This window comes from Pelodiscus sinensis, chromosome 18 (assembly GCF_052426305.1).
Source record: "Pelodiscus sinensis isolate ZL-2025 chromosome 18, ASM5242630v1, whole genome shotgun sequence".
In the NCBI taxonomy this organism is placed as follows: domain Eukaryota; kingdom Metazoa; phylum Chordata; order Testudines; family Trionychidae; genus Pelodiscus; species Pelodiscus sinensis.
In genome coordinates, this window is record NC_143069.1 from 5,584,419 (window position 1) to 5,600,830 (window position 16,412).

General features: G+C 59.6%; 1 protein-coding gene across 1 annotated transcript; it reads left to right on the top strand.

Annotated features, from left to right (window-relative positions):
* Positions 1-1,267: 1,267 nt before the first annotated feature.
* On the top strand, positions 1,268-16,362 carry LOC102462455 (synaptosomal-associated protein 25-like). The gene is made up of 8 exons (XM_075915335.2): positions 1,268-1,318; positions 9,624-9,773; positions 10,545-10,586; positions 11,171-11,219; positions 12,419-12,536; positions 12,800-12,934; positions 13,409-13,553; positions 14,852-16,362. Exons 2-8 carry the CDS (start codon positions 9,702-9,704, stop codon positions 14,918-14,920), a joined length of 630 nt encoding a protein of 209 aa, XP_075771450.1. The 5' UTR covers positions 1,268-1,318; positions 9,624-9,701; the 3' UTR covers positions 14,921-16,362.
* The last annotated feature ends 50 nt before the right edge of the window (positions 16,363-16,412 follow it).

Sequence of the window (16,412 nt, forward strand, 5' to 3'; positions counted from 1 at the left end):
GTTCAGCCGGTGTCCCCATGAGACTGTTACGCCTTGGAGAGGAGCATGCTAGGATTGTGGTACCCACAGCCTGCGGGCTCACGGCAGCGCCTCACCCCACCGCCTGCCTGCCAAGAGCCTGCGGGCTGCCAGCTTTTAAATGCCTGGTGCTCAGCCTCCCTGCTCTAACCACTAGACACCACTCCCCAGGTCGGAGTGGAACCCAGAGGTCCCGGCTCCCGGTTCCGCCTGCTCTAATCACTAGGCTCACATGCTGGGCATGGAACCCCGGTGTCCTGGCTCCTAACACTGACCACTAGACCCCACTTTTCTCCCTATGCTGGGGGGGAGGGAGCGAGCAGAACCCAGGAGTTCTGATTCCCAGCGTCTGCCCTCCCCCAGCTGGGAGAACAAAGCCGGAGTCCTGGCTGCCTGCCAAGGCAGTCACTGTGTACACAGCCCGGCTGGGGGCCTGGAACGTGGATGAAAGCAACCATCCCATCAGATGGGTCTGTACATCTGGCAGCAGGTGGATCCATCACCCCCTGCTGGATTATCCCAGGTCGGCACCTCCCAGGCAAGGTCCATTGCAGGGGGAAGCAGCAGCTTCCCAGCTGGCAGCACCAGGATCTTGTTCCTCCTCAGGGGCACGGGCCGGGAGATTTCAAGGGCCTGTTGCCAGGCTGCTCAGCAGGCTCCCAGATTGCCATCAGGCCAGGCTGCCCGGGTTACAAGGATACCCATGATCCCAGGCCTGGTCACCAGGTTGTCCAGGTTACCATGACAAATTGCCCAGGCTGCAGTACCAAGCTGCCCAGGTGAGTTGCCTAGGTTACCATGCCAGGTTACTCAGGTAAGTAAAATGACCAGGTTGCTCAAGTTCCCATGCCAGGTTGCCCAGGTTACTGTGCCAGGTTGCTGGGCATGTAGCTCAGGCTACCATGCCAGGTTGCCCAGGTTACCATGCCAAGTAGCCAAGGTTACTGTGCCAAGATGCCCAGGTTACCATGCCAAGTTGCCAGGCACGTCACACGGGTTACCATGCCCAGTCGCCATCTCCATCCTCACTGCTCCTAAGCTAACGTCAGAGGCTGGAGGTTGCCCCTGGTAACAGCATCCTCAGGTGGGTGGGAGGGTACCAATCTCAGGCTCTTAACCCCCCCCCCTGTCCCGACCCCCTTTTGCTGACAGCCAATGGGAGAGCACCCTGGGCTGCTAATCAGGCCAACTGTCCAATGGGAGCCACATAGAGGTTGGGCCAACACCCCCCTCCCCTCAGCAGCAGAGAGCTGTTGCGACTAGAAGCAGAACAGGGATCCTGGGACTGAAGAAGCAACAGGTACAAGGGGAGGAAACCTGTCTTCTGGGGCTGCAGGGGGTGGGGTGGGGTGGGGTGGGGAAGGAGGGGGGGTGGGGCAGTGATGGGGATGGAGGGAGGGGGGAAGGGGCTCTGGAGGAGGGTCTGGGTAGGAGGATGGAGAAAGGATAGTCTGGTCTGGAGACAACTGGGGTGTCTAGAGAGGGGAGGTTGGGGATTGGAGGGGGCTCTGGGCGGATGGGGGTCCCTGAAGAGGGGGATCCAGAGAGTGAGAAAAGCGGGGGACCTGAGGTTTGGAGCACAGGTTCCAGACAGAGGGGATGAGGGTCTGTGGGGCGGGGCAGTCTCAGGCTATCTGGCGGGGAGGGGAAAGGGGCGTATCCCTGGTCTTCCTCCCTCTGCACCCCCTCCCAGCTTCACGCTCCCATCTGGATCGTTCCTGGGACTTTCCCTGTCTCTGGGTTGGTCCTTTGCAGACCCCCACCCCCACCCCAGACAGGCAGGATGCCAAGGGCAGCAGGTGTTGGATCTGAGGGGGAGGGGCAGGGCGCTCTGGCATGGAAGCTACGCTCAGGGGAAGATCGATGGCTTCTGTCAAGGAGGAGCCAGCCTGGCACAGCTCACAGCGGCCGGTGGGAGGGGCAGGGCGGGGCTCCATTAGGAGGATGGGCAGGGACCCTGGAGTCTGCACCCATCTGCGATGTCGTACCAGGCATCCAGGTGTTAGATGTGGCGCCTACCCAGCTCTTGGTGAACGAGAAACACCAAGCTGCATGTAGGATCTTGCTGTGCCTGGTCTAATCTCTTCTGTTCCTGTAACCTGTGGACTAGGACCCCCCTCAGTGTGCTAGGCACTGTACATTTGTATTGCTACTCGGTGAATTACGGTAGCACCTGGGTACCGCAGCATCGGACCCAGTCAGGCGTGTACAGGCACAGAACAGAAAGGGGATCCCATTCTATTGTTGAGTCATGTCGATCGTTTACTAATTTCCATTTGCTCTGTCATGTTTTGACATGATCAGATCTGTTCCCCTGGCTCATTTCGAAGTTTCCGCATTGGCGTTTTTGGAAGTGTTACTTCATGAACTATTTCAAATGTTCAGCTTTTGGGACGCTGCCCAACGGCCAGATTTCCTGCGAATTTCAGTTCTGGGAGTTACAAGGGTGGTTCCCTCCATTTGCAGATTTGAGTGAGACTGCACTTGCCTAGTGGTTAGAGCAGCGTAGAGGGACTAGGAACCAGGACTCCTGGGTTCTTTCTTCAGCTTTGGGAGGAGAGGTTGGTGTGTGGTTAGAGCAGGGGGGACTCCCGAGTTCTATTCTGGCACTACTGCTGGCCGGCTGTGGCCTCCCTCTGTGTCTCAGTTTCCCTCCCTGTAAAATGGGAGTAATGATCCCTCACAGGGGATTCAGACACATCTATGCCGAGTTCTGAGCTCGCCAGGTGATGGTTGCCGAGTTGCAGCACGATTGACTAACCCTGAGTTCAGTGGAAATTAAAGGGCAGGCCTGCTTAGACCCACATGCCCCTTCCGTGACGCTGATCATCCCAAGAGCTCTGAGGACAGGAAGGACTGCCTCCTCCCAACACCACCCAGGATTTGGTTCAGTATTATACACCCCATGTTAAGATAGGGAAACTGAGGCACAGAGCAGGGAGGGGACTCGCCCAAGGTCACTGAGTGAGTCAGTGGGGGAGCTGGAAGGAGACCCAGGATTCCTGTAGGTCCTGATTCCAAGCCTCCTTCCCCATCTTAAATATGAGCTAGTGTGCCTTCCCTCCTCCTCCAGCGCCCCCTACTGGGAAAGGCTGGGACAGGAGTAGCTGGGAGCTCCCCACAGTGCCCCCTGCTGGGAGAATCTGTCACTTGACACTGTATCTGGATTGTGGAAGAGCTAAATTGATCTCAAGCCAAGGCATCTTTGGGGTCCCCTCTCCATTTCCACCCCGAGATTCCAGACCCTATGGTGCTTGTTGATTTCAGCAAAAGTTAGGGTTGCCAGGTGTCCGGTATTGAACCGAACAGACCGGTATTTTTGCTTTCTGTCTGGTAAAAAAATTCAGAAAATACACGACATCTAAAATATCTGGTATTTTTGGATTTCCCGGGCGGGACCTGGCGTGGCTCCCTGCGGAAGGCCGCTTGGGACATGCAGCACAGCCCCATGCTGGTTCCCAGTGGTGCCTGGTGACAATGGGTGGAGTGGTTGGGGAGCATCCTGGCACTTAAAGGGGCCGCGACTGCATTTTGGCCACGGTCAGTTCCATCACTTTCCTTTTTTTTTCTCTCAACATATTTTTTCCCAGCGTGGCTTTTTTTTTATTCAGTATTTTTTGGGAAACCTTCTGGCAACCCCAGCAAGAGCGGAAGGGCTCTCAGCACCGCCCAGGAGGCACTTGGCTCTAGTCAGAGTAGGGGGGACTTGGCACCCAACAGGATCAAATTCTACATTTGATCACCTACAGAGGAGCTGGCTTTCCATCTGGCTATGGGTGAAATGGACCCAAGAGACACCCACATGCCAGCTGTGGGGGGTGATGGGGTGGAGGGAGACACACCCTGCCCCATTACCAGTGACGGCAGAAGGGGTCCCAGGGTTGCAGAGGGCTAGATTCTGTCTTGCAATGGGGCGGGAGGGCTGTTCCCAGAACCTGAACTGCTTGTTAAGGGGGAAGGATCCAGGGGATCCAGGGATGGGATGAAGGCAGGGGTCTCCTCAAAAGTTAATCCATCCCGGGCTCCAAGGGTCTCATGGAGACTGGGAGGGGAGGAGGGTTATTACGAACCTGGCTCAGGTCCCCAGGGATCAGACAGCGCATCAGGTGGTGAGTCATGGCCGGAAGCTGAGACCTGCCTGTCAGGCCTTGGGACTAGTGATGAGTCTGTTGCTATTGCTCTGACAGCGGAAGGTGCTCAGACGTTACGGTGATGGGCTGCAGTGACATACAACACGAAGGCAGATGTGCTTGAGATTCTCTCTCAGCACTTCAGCCTCTCCTGCCCCTCCTCCAACCAGAGGGGTATGAATCCTATTTTACAGATGGGGAAACTGAGGCACCAGGAAAGGCTGTGATTTATTTGCCTGATAGGGCAGGCAGCCAGCCAGCGAGAGAGCCAGGAATAGAATGCAGTTGTCATAAGTCCATTTCCAGCCCCTCCCCTTCCGGTGCTGGAGTGAGACCTGGGCAGCCTGTGTCTCATTTTTGTCTGCTTGAAAGATTAGAGAAACTCCCTGCCAAAGTGGGGAACAGAACCCAGGAGTCCCTGCTGAGTTCTCCCACCCTGCTCCTTGTGGCACAGCGCCCCCTAGTGCGCCTCTGGGGCCACACTCACTGCCAGGGCAGAGCACCCCCTATGGACCCCCACCCTGCTCCCTCTGGCACAGCGCCCCCTAGCGCGCCTCTGGGGCCACACTGACTGCCAGGGCAGAGCACCCCCTATGGACCCCCACCCTGCTCCCTCTGGCACAGCGCCCCCTAGCGCCCCCTTGGGGCCACACTGACTGCCAGGGCAGAGCTCCTCCTATGGACCCCCACCCTGCTCCCTCTGGCACAGCGCCCCCTAGCGCCCCCTTGGGGCCACACTGACTGCCAGGGCAGAGCACCCCCTATGGACCTCCACCCTGCTCCCTCTGGCACAGCGCCCCCTAGCGCCCCCTTGGGGCCACACTGACTGCCAGGGCAGAGCGCCTCCTATGGACCCCCACCCTGCTCCCTCTGGCACAGCGCCCCCTAGTGCGCCTCTGGGGCCACACTGACTGCCAGGGCAGAGCACCCCCTATGGACCCCCACCCTGCTCCCTCTGGCACAGCGCCCCCTAGCGCCCCCTTGGGGCCACACTGACTGCCAGGGCAGAGCTCCTCCTATGGACCCCCACCCTGCTCCCTCTGGCACAGCGCCCCCTAGCGCCCCCTTGGGGCCACACTGACTGCCAGGGCAGAGCACCCCCTATGGACCTCCACCCTGCTCCCTCTGGCACAGCGCCCCCTAGCGCCCCCTTGGGGCCACACTGACTGCCAGGGCAGAGCGCCTCCTATGGACCCCCACCCTGCTCCCTCTGGCACAGCGCCCCCTAGTGCGCCTCTGGGGCCACACTGACTGCCAGGGCAGAGCACCCCCTATGGACCCCCACCCTGCTCCCTCTGGCACAGCGCCCCCTAGCGCCCCCTTGGGGCCACACTGACTGCCAGGGCAGAGCTCCTCCTATGGACCCCCACCCTGCTCCTTGTGGCACAGCGCCCCCTAGCGCGCCCTTGGGGGCCACACTGACTGCCAGGGCAGAGCGCCTCCTATGGACCCCCACCCTGCTCCCTCTGGCACAGCGCCCCCTAGCGCCCCCTTGGGGCCACACTGACTGCCAGGGCAGAGCACCCCCTATGGACCTCCACCCTGCTCCCTCTGGCACAGCGCCCCCTAGCGCCCCCTTGGGGCCACACTGACTGCCAGGGCAGAGCGCCTCCTATGGACCCCCACCCTGCTCCCTCTGGCACAGCGCCCCCTAGCGCCCCCTTGGGGGCCACACTGACTGCCAGGGCAGAGCGCCTCCTATGGACCCCCACCCTGCTCCCTCTGGCACAGCGCCCCCTAGCGCCCCCTTTGGGGGCCACACTGACTGCCAGGGCAGAGAGCCCCTTTCTGACTCCCACCCCTCTCCCAGCGGCACAGCGCCCCCTAGTGCCGCACTGGGCCCACACCACTTGTTTGCAGCCAGGGGCTGCCAGGGCAGATCTGCAAATGCCTTTCTCCAGGCTCTGCCTCTGCTCCACACGCCAGAGCTTCGCTAGAAACTCTGCCTGGGAGGCACAGCCCCCGGCTGACAACCCGTCATCGCGTCCCACCTCCTCTCGCTGGGCTGCAAGCCGGCGCCAGCCAAAGAGCCTTTGTTACCAGGCAGCTGATGGCAGCTGCTCGCTTGTTGTGAGCTGCGAGGTGCTGCGCTCGCTCAGCTCCTGTTGCGTTGCCCCCCCGGCCCGCCTCCCCAGGACGCCTGTTAAAAATAGGCTTTCACTGGCGCCCTACACCCGCACAGGAGAAGGGGAATGTGGCGTGCATGTGCGCGCGTGCATGTGTGTGTACGTGTGCATGAGTGTGCACGTTTGTGTGTGTGCATCTGTGTACGTGTGTGCGTGTGCATGCATGTGTGCACATGCACATGAGCATGTAGGTGTATGTGTGCGTGCATGCATGTGTTTGTGTGTGCATATGAGTGCACGTGTGTGCATTCATGTGTGTGTAGCCGTGTGTGCGTGCGCACGTGTAAGTATGTGTGTGCATGTGTGGTCATATGAGTGCATGTGTGTGCGAGTGCGTGTATGTGTGTGTGTGTGATATTTGGCAAATCTCTCCATACATTAGCAGAGGGGAGGCAACAGCTGAGCTTCTTGGTGTAACAGAGGCAGTGGGGGGAGCTCATTCTGATCTAGCAGTGAGGGGCAGGGGACTAGGGTTCCAGCCCGGTTCTGACCCCTCAGTGGTGCGGGTTCCAGGGCTTGGCCCATGCCATATTGGGGGAGGAAGGGGGGTGAAACTGAATGAAAAAAATAAAACATCAGCTGAGAGCAATGGAAGACAAACACAGAGAGGGTGTGACATGCGCGCTGAGGAACAATGGAGGGTGTAGGAGATTTGGACTCATTTCCTGGCTCTGCTGTCCCCTCCCTCGGTGACAATGGAGCAGTTCCTGCAGAGCTCTGTGCCTCAGTTTACCCATCTGTAAAATGGAAAGACTAGCCCTTCCTTTGTCTGGTTAGCTCTTTGGGGCAAGGACTGCCTCTTACTTTGTGTCGGGGCAGTGCCTGGCACAGTGGGGTCCTGGTTACGTCCGGGTGTGGGCAGTGCCTGGCACAGTGGGGTCCTGGTTACGTCCGGGTGTGGGCAGCGCCTGGCACAGTGGGGTCCTGGTTACGTCCGGGTGTGGGCAGCGCCTGGCACAGTGGGGTCCTGGTTACATCCGGGTGTGGGCAGCGCCTGGCACAGTGGGGTCCTGGTTACGTCTGGGTGTGGGCAGCGCTTGGCACAGTGGGGTCCTGGTTACGTCCGGGTGTGGGCAGCGCCTGGCACAGTGGGGTCCTGGTTACATCCAGGTGTGGGCAGCGCCTGGCACAGTGGGGTCCTGGTTACGTCCGGGTGTGGGCAGCGCCTGGCACAGTGGGGTCCTGGTTACGTCCGGGTGTGGGCAGCGCCTGGCACAGTGGGGTCCTGGTTACGTCCGGGTGTGGGCAGCGCCTGGCACAGTGGGGTCCTGGTTACGTCCGGGTGTGGGCAGCGCCTGGCACAGTGGGGTCCTGGTTACGTCCGGGTGTGGGCAGTGCCTGGCACAGTGGGGTCCTGGTTACGTCTGGGTGTGGGCAGCGCCTGGCACAGTGGGGTCCTGGTTACGTCCGGGTGTGGGCAGCGCCTGGCACAGTGGGGTCCTGGTTACGTCCGGGTGTGGGCAGCGCCTGGCACAGTGGGGTCCTGGTTACGTCCGGGTGTGGGCAGCGCTTGGCACAGTGGGGTCCTGGTTACGTCCTGGCACAATGGGGGTCCCCGATATTGTTTGAAATCTGTGCAGCATCCACGGCAATCAGTCTTGACTCCTGATCAGGCAGCTGAACACAGGAGCTACCAGACTGGGTCAGAATCAAAGCTCTCTAGCCCGGTCTCCCGTCTCGGATAGCTCCCAGCACCAGATGCACTGGGGGACAGGTGTAAAAGCCCTGCAGTAGCAAGCACAAGACAGACTGCCCCTCAGTCATCTCCCACTCAGAGCAGCTAATGCCTGAAGCAGGAGGCTTCTCCTCCTGCCTGCCGGGCCCTGGATTGGCGCCTGCGCAATGAATCGTTTCCAGAGAAGGAACAGAACCCAGCGGAACTCTTTCTGGGCTGAGCTTTCAGACCGTTGAGTTCCGGGGAGGACTGTGAAGGACCCAGCGAGACAGAGAACTAACGAGCGAAAGCAAATGGGCGTTACGCTGGAACCAGCCCTGGCTTGATGCTCGCCTTGCAAGAGGGAATGGTCATCCGGGCCCGGTGAGGAGGATGCACAGAGCACCCCGATGGCAGATGTGGGCACTACTGTAAAACTGGGGCACCCCCCTTTGCTCAGTCAATTATAATGACCCCTCTTAATTAATTCATGCTGCCTTTTACCAGATCTCTAGTTTGGCTGCTGCGTTTCATTTCTGGGCCCCCGATAACATCTCTCCCGGCTCTCATCAAACCTTGTTCGAATTGTCATTTGTGTGGATGCAAAATCTGTGTCGCTCTGGTTCCCCAAATTCTCCTACGACAGCTGCCGAAACAAATCCACATTTACCACCTGTCCCAGGCCAGGCCTCGCCTCGCGCCTGCTAATCCCCCGTGTTCACATTCAGCTTTAATTATCTGGAGCCGAAAACCCTGTGCTGAGCTTCCATGGCCCCATAGGCCACTCTGCCTTCTTAGCCAGATCGCTTACACCCCGGCAAATCCTTGTCCTTGCTCAGGGTCTGATCCCTCTTTGATTCATGCCTGCCCTAGGAGGCAGCACCTTGGGGGCGGTTGTCAGCGGCAGGGCTGGGACCTGGGACTTCAGAATCTTAATGCGTGAACCTCTCCGACCTGAGCGAAAAGCCCCCGCCCAATTAACCACGGCTGAAGCAGGTCCCACCCCCCGTCTGTACCCACCACTAGAGGAGGAAAAAGTGTCACTCCGAGGCAGTGTTGGTTCCATTAAGCTCTCACTCTCAGTGTCATCCAGTGGCAGTGAGTTCCACAGGCTAACGCTTCCCGTGTCAAGCGCGCTCCTGCTGCTGCGATCAGTCCCAACGCCTGTGCAGGAGTGAGGAGACAGGTTCCGCCCTGTCCCAGCCTTCCTTCTTGCGCCCGGGCAGTGTTACAGGCTTTTCTCTCCTTCCCCTCTGATTCATGTCTCTTTCAGTTTCACTTCTTATAGGGTTCTTTAGGCACCTGGTCTTTCTCCATCTGTCCAGGACAACCCCCCCACCCCCATCTATCCCTTTCACCCCAATCACTCCCTCTCCATCTCTCTCAGGACCCCCCTTCCTTCATCTCCCGGACATCTCTGGTCATTCTCCATCTATCCAGGATAACTCCTCCCATCCATAAATAAATGCCAGTCCCTTCTAGCCCTGGAGCCTGTGCTGAACTATCCAACCAATAGGATTCATAGAGGGGAGGCTAGGGACTCCGATGGAGAGTTTTCCTGCAGCCTAGGGGATTTAGACACCTCCCCCATGAGCAATGGGTTGAGGGAACATGATGGATTGGAAAACTCAGCTTCCCTCTGCCTCTGGCAGGCCTCTGGACGCTAGTGTGGCCTCTCTTCATTGCTTCCTGCAGGTGATCCAGGGGAGGGCATAAGCAGAGCCTGTGACCTGCGTGTTCCCAAGGGTGTGTGCCCTCTGCCAGGGAGCCAGGATGGCAGCCAATGGCCCAGCAGGGAACGAGTCGCAGGAGACACAGCGCCGTGTGGATCATGTCACGGACGAGGTGAGCAGGGAGCAGGGAGGCTGGCTCTAGCATCCCTAGAGCACCTGGCGCTGGGGTGGGCATGTGACTACCCTACCGCGGAAACTGAGGCACAAAGAAAGGAAGTGACTTGGGCAAGGCCATGTTGCAAGTCAATGGCAGAGTCCCGGCTCCAGCCTGCTTGCGCTAACCACTAGACCCCACTCCTCTCCTGAAGCTGGGGAGAGAACCCAGGAGTCCTGACTCCTAGCCCTGCTTGCCCTAACCCAGCAGTACCCATTCCTAGAGCTGGCGATGGGAGCTGGGGGGGTTGTCAGCTGGGGAAGCGGCAGCTCCCTACTAGGTGCTGTGGGGCGCACCCCTGAAAGGCCCCTGGGAAGCAGCTGGCGCCGCCCAGCCTTGTTCCCTTTTCAGCCAGAACAATGGGCTCTGCCGAGCAGGCGCTGTATCCACCCCTCCCAGGGCAGCCTGCGTGCAGGGCAGGAGCCAAGAGATTTCGGGAGGGGGGGGCTACACCCCGGCAGGACCACAGGTGTCAGGGAGCTCGTTTCAGGGGGCCAGGCGGGGACAGATTCAGTGAGCACAGGGCAGAGGCATCCCTGGGTCTCTCAATGCCTAGCCCAGAGGGACGGATTATTACAGTGACAGTCACACAATGGAAATCAGGGCCCGTCGGGCTGGGCGCCACCCAGACACGCCGGCTACGTCTACACTGGCCCCAAATTCCGGAAAAGGTCTGACCCAGGCTGGCCACTCTTATGACCAGTGCCCCGTTCTCTGTTCTCCCCTCAGTCTCTGGAGAGCACCCGTAGGATGCTGCAGATGGTGGAAGAGGTAAGAGCTGAGCAAGGGTTAGGGGTGGGGAATCACTTGGTACCCCCTTTAATACAGAGCTGTGTAATAGCTGATGGCAAAGGCAGCTGTCCCTTGGAGCTAGAAACTGGAACTGGTCAGGGCACTGCTGTGGGGAAGCTCACAGCACAGGTGTTCCTGGCAGGGCACTGCTGTGGGGAGGCTCACAGCACAGGTGTTCCTGGCAGGGCACTGCTGTGGGGAAGCTCACAGCACAGGTGTTCCTGGCAGGGCACTGCTGTGGGGAAGCTCACAGCACAGGTGTTCCTGGCAAGGCACTGCTGTGGGAAGGCTCACAGCACAGGTGTTCCTGGCAGGGCACTGCTGTGGGGAAGCTCACAGCACAGGTGTTCCTGGCAAGGCACTGCTGTGGGGAAGCTCACAGCACAGTTGTTCCTGGCAGGGCACTGCTGTGGGGAAGCTCACAGCACAGGTGTTCCTGGCAGGGCACTGCTGTGGGGAAGTTCGCAGTCTCTGGCATCAGAACACTATTCTGAGGAGGGTGTCCTGGGCTGCCGGTGAGCCAGGCTTTGCCCCTCCCCCCCTTACCTTCTCTCCTCCCGCAGAGCAAAGATGCCGGGATCCGTACCTTGGTGATGCTGGATGAGCAGGGAGGTGAGGAACAGGCCGGGGGGAGCAGGACAGAGCCAGTGGGGGGGGGGGACACTCCCAGACATGCCCCCCCCCCACACTCATGTCAATCCTGCCACTGACCCACCCGGTTGGATCAGCACGGCTCCAGTTTGGGGCTGGATCCCCTGACGAGCTCTGCTGGATCCCGGCCAGGTCCCCAATGGACCCGATTCCTGAGACCCCTCTGGCTCCAAACCCAGCCCTCGGCTGTGGGGCTTCCAACTCCCATAGGCACAGGTGGTGCCGGTGCTTGGAAAGGGGAAGCACTGCTGGCACTGCCCAGGGCACTGCTGTGGAGAAGCTCACAGCACTGAATTCTCAGTGTTGGGGGGAGGGTCCCCCCTGCTGTTACTCTCATCTGCGAGGAGCGAATCCCGAACCCCATTCGGTTTGTACCCGAGAACTCCTGGTACTCCCGCCTCCCTATTGCCCTGCCGTGGGTCGTGCCTCACATCAGTATCAACCCTACAGCCTGCCCCTAGGGCTCCTCCAACACCCAGGCCTCCCCTGTGGCCTCATGTGTCCCCAGCAGCTTGCCCCATGGACTCCCCCAGCCCCACGGCCTCATGTGTCCCCAGCAGCTTGCCCCATGGACTCCCCCAGCCCTACGGCCTCATGTGTGCCAGCAGCTTGCCCCATGGACTCCCCCAGCCCCACGGCCTCATGTGTCCCCAGCAGCTTGCCCCATGGACTCCCCCAGCCCCACGGCCTCATGTGTCCCCAGCAACTTGCCCCATGGACTCCCCCAGCCCTAAAGCCTCATCTGCCCCTCGTCACCCAACCTCACAGACTTCCCCAGAGCTATGATCTCGTCTGACCCCCCTCCCCGTAGGGATGTTAAATTTCGAGTCACTGACTAATCAAATAGTTGATGCATTTTGCATGGACTATTCGCTTAGTCGATCAGGTGCCTCCGCCTTTGCAGTGTAGCCACAGCCGGGATGCTGCACTCCGAAGGCGAAGGCGCTGCGGGGAGCCTGGGGTTAAGCTGCACAAGGCATTTCAAACCCGGGGTCAGCGGGGGAGTTTGAAGCACCCCTCCTCTCTCCCCCCCTGGCTGCCTCTTTCCGACAGAGGCAGCAAGGGGCGGGGGAAGCGGGTAGTCGCCGACCCCATAAGCATTTGCTTCTCCGACAGTCGACCAGTCCTTCACATCCCTCCCTCCCCCCTCCCCTCTGCAGAGCAGCTGGACCGGATCGACGAGGGGCTGGACCAGATCAACCAGGACATGAAGGAGGCGGAGAAGAACCTGACGGACATGGCCAAGTGCTGCGGACTCTGCGTGTGCCCCTGTGCCAAGTAGGCCCCCTCCCCCGCCTCCTCCGCCCATCACCCGCCCCCCCCCCGGTGCTCAGATCCCCATGTGACAGAGCAGCCTCCCCACACTTCATCTCAGGGCGCCTGGGGCAGCCCTGTGGGGTCAGACCCCAGCCGGGATTGGGGGCAGCCCTCTGGGACCAGACCCCCGCTGGGTTTGGGAGCAGCCCTGTGAGCTCAGACCCCCAGTTGGAGTCAGCCCCCTATGCCTGTCTCACTGGCTCCCTTCTCCTCCTTTTCCCAAGGCTGAAGAACATCAAGGCCAGCGAGGCCTACAAGGCGGTCTGGGGCAACACCCAGGATGGGGTGGTCTCCACGCAGCCCTCGCGGGTGGCGGACGAAAGGGAGCAGATGATCATGAGCGGTGGCTACATCCACAGGTAGGTGGGAACCTACAGGGGATCCCAAACCCCTTAGGCACTTGGGGGGACCTCAAGACCTGACCCCCCACCCCAGGTTCATTCTTTTCGAGCCAGGCCCTGGACCATCAGGGACTCAGTGCTTCAGCACGGTGGCAGGGGGCAGGGTGGGGAGGTTCAGTAGAGGGGTGCTCGCCCCTCACAGTGGGTGGTGGAAGGGGGGCTCCGAGCAGGCGGTGCATGAGGAGCGGCATGAATGGGAAGGAAGAGGTAGGAGCAGGCTCCATAAAGCATATGGATCTGCAGGCTCTGGCGAGACAGCGCCCTCTGGTGGCTGCAGCCTGCAGAGAGGATAACCACCTACTACTGCCCTTGCTGAGGGAGCTACTCCCTTAGCCTGGGCGGCAGAGAGGCTGGTGCTGCTCCTGCTTGGGGCCCGAGGGGCTTGTCCCCGCAGGCCGCTCACCGCCTGGGGGTGGGCGGGGCACCTTCCAGAATAACGAATGACGCGCGGGAGGACGAGATGGAGGAGAACCTGGTGCAGGTGGGGAGCATCCTGGGGAACCTGCGGAGCATGGCCCTGGACGTGGGGAACGAGATTGACATCCAGAACAAGCAGGTGGACAAGATCATGGAGAAGGTGAGCGCTGCCCCCTCCCCGGGCAGGCCCTGGAGACCCAGCCTTTGGGGGGACGCCCCGTTGCCTCCTGCAGGGGGCGACAAAGGCGTCGCAAGGCCTGTTGGATGCTGCTGTTGGGGACAGGTCCTGCAGCTCGTGCCCCACTAAGGACTTAGGCGAAGAACCCCCCAGCTCGGTTCTCTGTCCATGGGGACCGGCGTTCGTTGCTGCCTCGAGCCGGCTCAGAACCGGCCTTGGGTGGGGAGGGCGCTGCCAGCTGGGAACCGGCTGTGTGCTCCCAGCAGGCTCTGCGGCATCCCCTCCAGAGGTCCTTCCAGCGGGTGGGTAACAGCCCAACTATTGCTGCCAGCTGGGAACCGGCTGTGTGCTCCCAGCAGGCTCTGCGGCATCCCCTCCAGAGGTCCTTCCAGCGGGTGGGTAACAGCCCAACTATTGCTGCCAGCTGGGAACCGGCTGTGTGCTCCCAGCAGGCTCTGCGGCATCCCCTCCAGAGATCCTTCCAGCGGGTGGGTAACAGCCCAACTATTGCTGCCAGCTGGGAACCGGCTGTGTGCTCCCAGCAGGCTCTGCCGCATCCCCTCCAGAGGTCCTTCCAGCGGGTGGGTAACTGCCCAACTACTGCTGCCAGCTGGGAACCGGCTGTGTGCTCCCAGCAGGCTCTGCGGCATCCCCTCCAGAGGTCCTTCCAGCGGGTGGGTAACGCCCAACTACTGCTGCCAGCTGGGAACCGGCTGTGTGCTCCCAGCAGGCTCTGCGGCATCCCCTCCAGAGGTCCTTCCAGCGGGTGGGTAACGCCCAACTATTGCTGCCAGCTGGGAACCGGCTGTGTGCTCCCAGCAGGCTCTGCGGCATCCCCTCCAGACGTCCTTCCAGTGGGTGGGTAACAGCCCAACTACTGCTGCCAGCTGCAGGAGCCAGTCCCTCCTTGAATTCAAGCCGTGGCAGGGCAGAGAAAGGCTGCTAGGACAATGGGAGGGGTTGGGGGGGGGGCTGGCAAAACACAGCCGGAGGGGAGCTGGGGGCTGTCTAGAAATACCCCTAAGGCTACGGCTAAAGAAATGGAGATAAACTGGCCAGCGACGAGCGGAGGCTGGAGATTAGGAGCAGACTGAGCCGCACCAGCAGGGCCAGTGCTCCCAGGTGGCCCTTGCCTGCCCATGCGCTAGGTTCCTGGGCTCTGTGGGAGTGTTTGCAGCCCCGTACAGGGTGCAGAGCCCCCCGGGTTCCTCGTCCCCTCCTCTGGGATCACAGCAGAGGACCCTCTGTGATTCCGTTCCCCACCGCTCCGCTCCCTGCAGGTCACTGTGAACGAAGATCGCATCCAAGAAGCCAACACCCGGGCCAAGAAGATCCTAAAGAACGCCTGAGACACCCTCTGCTCTACGTGTCCTCCCGCTTCGCTGCCCCCACCCCGGCTCCCGGTCGCAGTCCGTCCGTCCGTCCCTGCTGTTCAATCTGCCCTGGAGTCTCTGGCGCCGTGTGTTAGGTGGAGCCTCGGCTGTTTGGGGCTGGCGTAGGGGGTGCGCCCTGCTGTGGTGCGTAGTGGATAACAGCCTTACTATTGCAGGGAGCTCAGGGAGCTCCTCCTGGAGTTCAAGAGGGAGCGGGCTGTCCGTGGGTGCTGAAGGTTGTAGGTTCAGCCGCAGCTGGGAAGGCGGAGTATGTTATAGACACAGCAGCTTTGTGTGTTCTGGCCTCGTGGAGGGTACACAGGTGAATCTCCCCACACTAGGGAAGGCTTGCCCTAGTGCAGTGACTCAGATTGGGTCCTCCTGGTACCCATGTCCCTTCCTCTTTATCTGTTTCTAAAGAGCTCTGCCTCTACTAGCTGAGCTTGGGTTTTCCAAGCCCAGGGGCAGACCATGGATGCTGGGGGAGGGGCTATCAGTTGAGGGACTGGGCAGAATGTGGCCCTCTAGTGACAAATAAGGGCAGGGAGGGGGTAAAACAGGAATTTCCTTGTGCACTATCCCAGGCAACTTTGGGTTCCGAGCAGCCTCTGATTTTATGAAGTGTGTTAATCTGTGGAACTCCTCACCACAGGATATTAATAATCCCTAGATTTTATCATCTATAGATCTTAAAGCACTTTACTGGTGTGATGTGGGGGAGGGGGGCTTTCAGTATCACTATCCTCATTTTACAGATGGGAAACCTGTAAAGGCACAGAAAAGGGAAATGACTTGCCCAAGGTTACCTAGCAGGCCAGTGGCAGAGTTGGGACAAAATCCATGTCTCCTGAGTCCCACCTCAGGGCTCTATCCACTGGGCCCCACTGTTCTGAAGAAAGCCTCAGTATCAAGTGACACAAATCCTTCAGTAGCTAAATGAAGTCAGACAGGATTGATAGGACAGATGAATCAAAGAGGGGTTGGGTCAGTGACTCAATTTGCCACATCATCCTTCCCTGTTAACACGTGGAACCCCCCACCACTTGATACTCTCAAAACAAATGTTTCATTAACTAACTAAAGAAAAACAGGAGAGAAGAGGGACATCAGAGATTTCCTTAGTACAGTTCCTCTTCCATCCTTTCCTGGTAACCTGTGGAACTCCCCTCCATAATATATGCCCAAAGTAAACATGTTATGAATGGAATGAAGGGAAATAGGACTGATGGGATGGCTGGATGGGGGAGGTGGGGCACATGCCGATGACTTCCTGGGATCTATCCCTCTGTGTGTGTGTGGTTTTCAAACGTGTCTATCACTGTGACACTGAAGCCCCTGTCTGTGTGAGGGCTCTGTTTTCTTTTTATCTGTGTTGTAAGCGAGGTGATTTTTTTTTCAAAGCACAATTAAAAAAAAAAGCAAAGCACCTTTTTCTTTATGATCAACTCAAACCAGTGTCCAATTCGCG

Coding starts and splice junctions, on each gene's coding strand:
- LOC102462455 (XM_075915335.2), top strand. CDS start 9,702: ATGGCAGCCAATGGCCCAGCAGGGAACGAGTCGCAGGAGACACAGCGC. Junction 10,587..11,170: donor TGCTGCAGATGGTGGAAGAG/GTAAGAGCTGAG, acceptor CTCCTCCCGCAG/AGCAAAGATGCCGGGATCCG. Junction 12,537..12,799: donor TGCGTGTGCCCCTGTGCCAA/GTAGGCCCCCTC, acceptor CCTTTTCCCAAG/GCTGAAGAACATCAAGGCCA.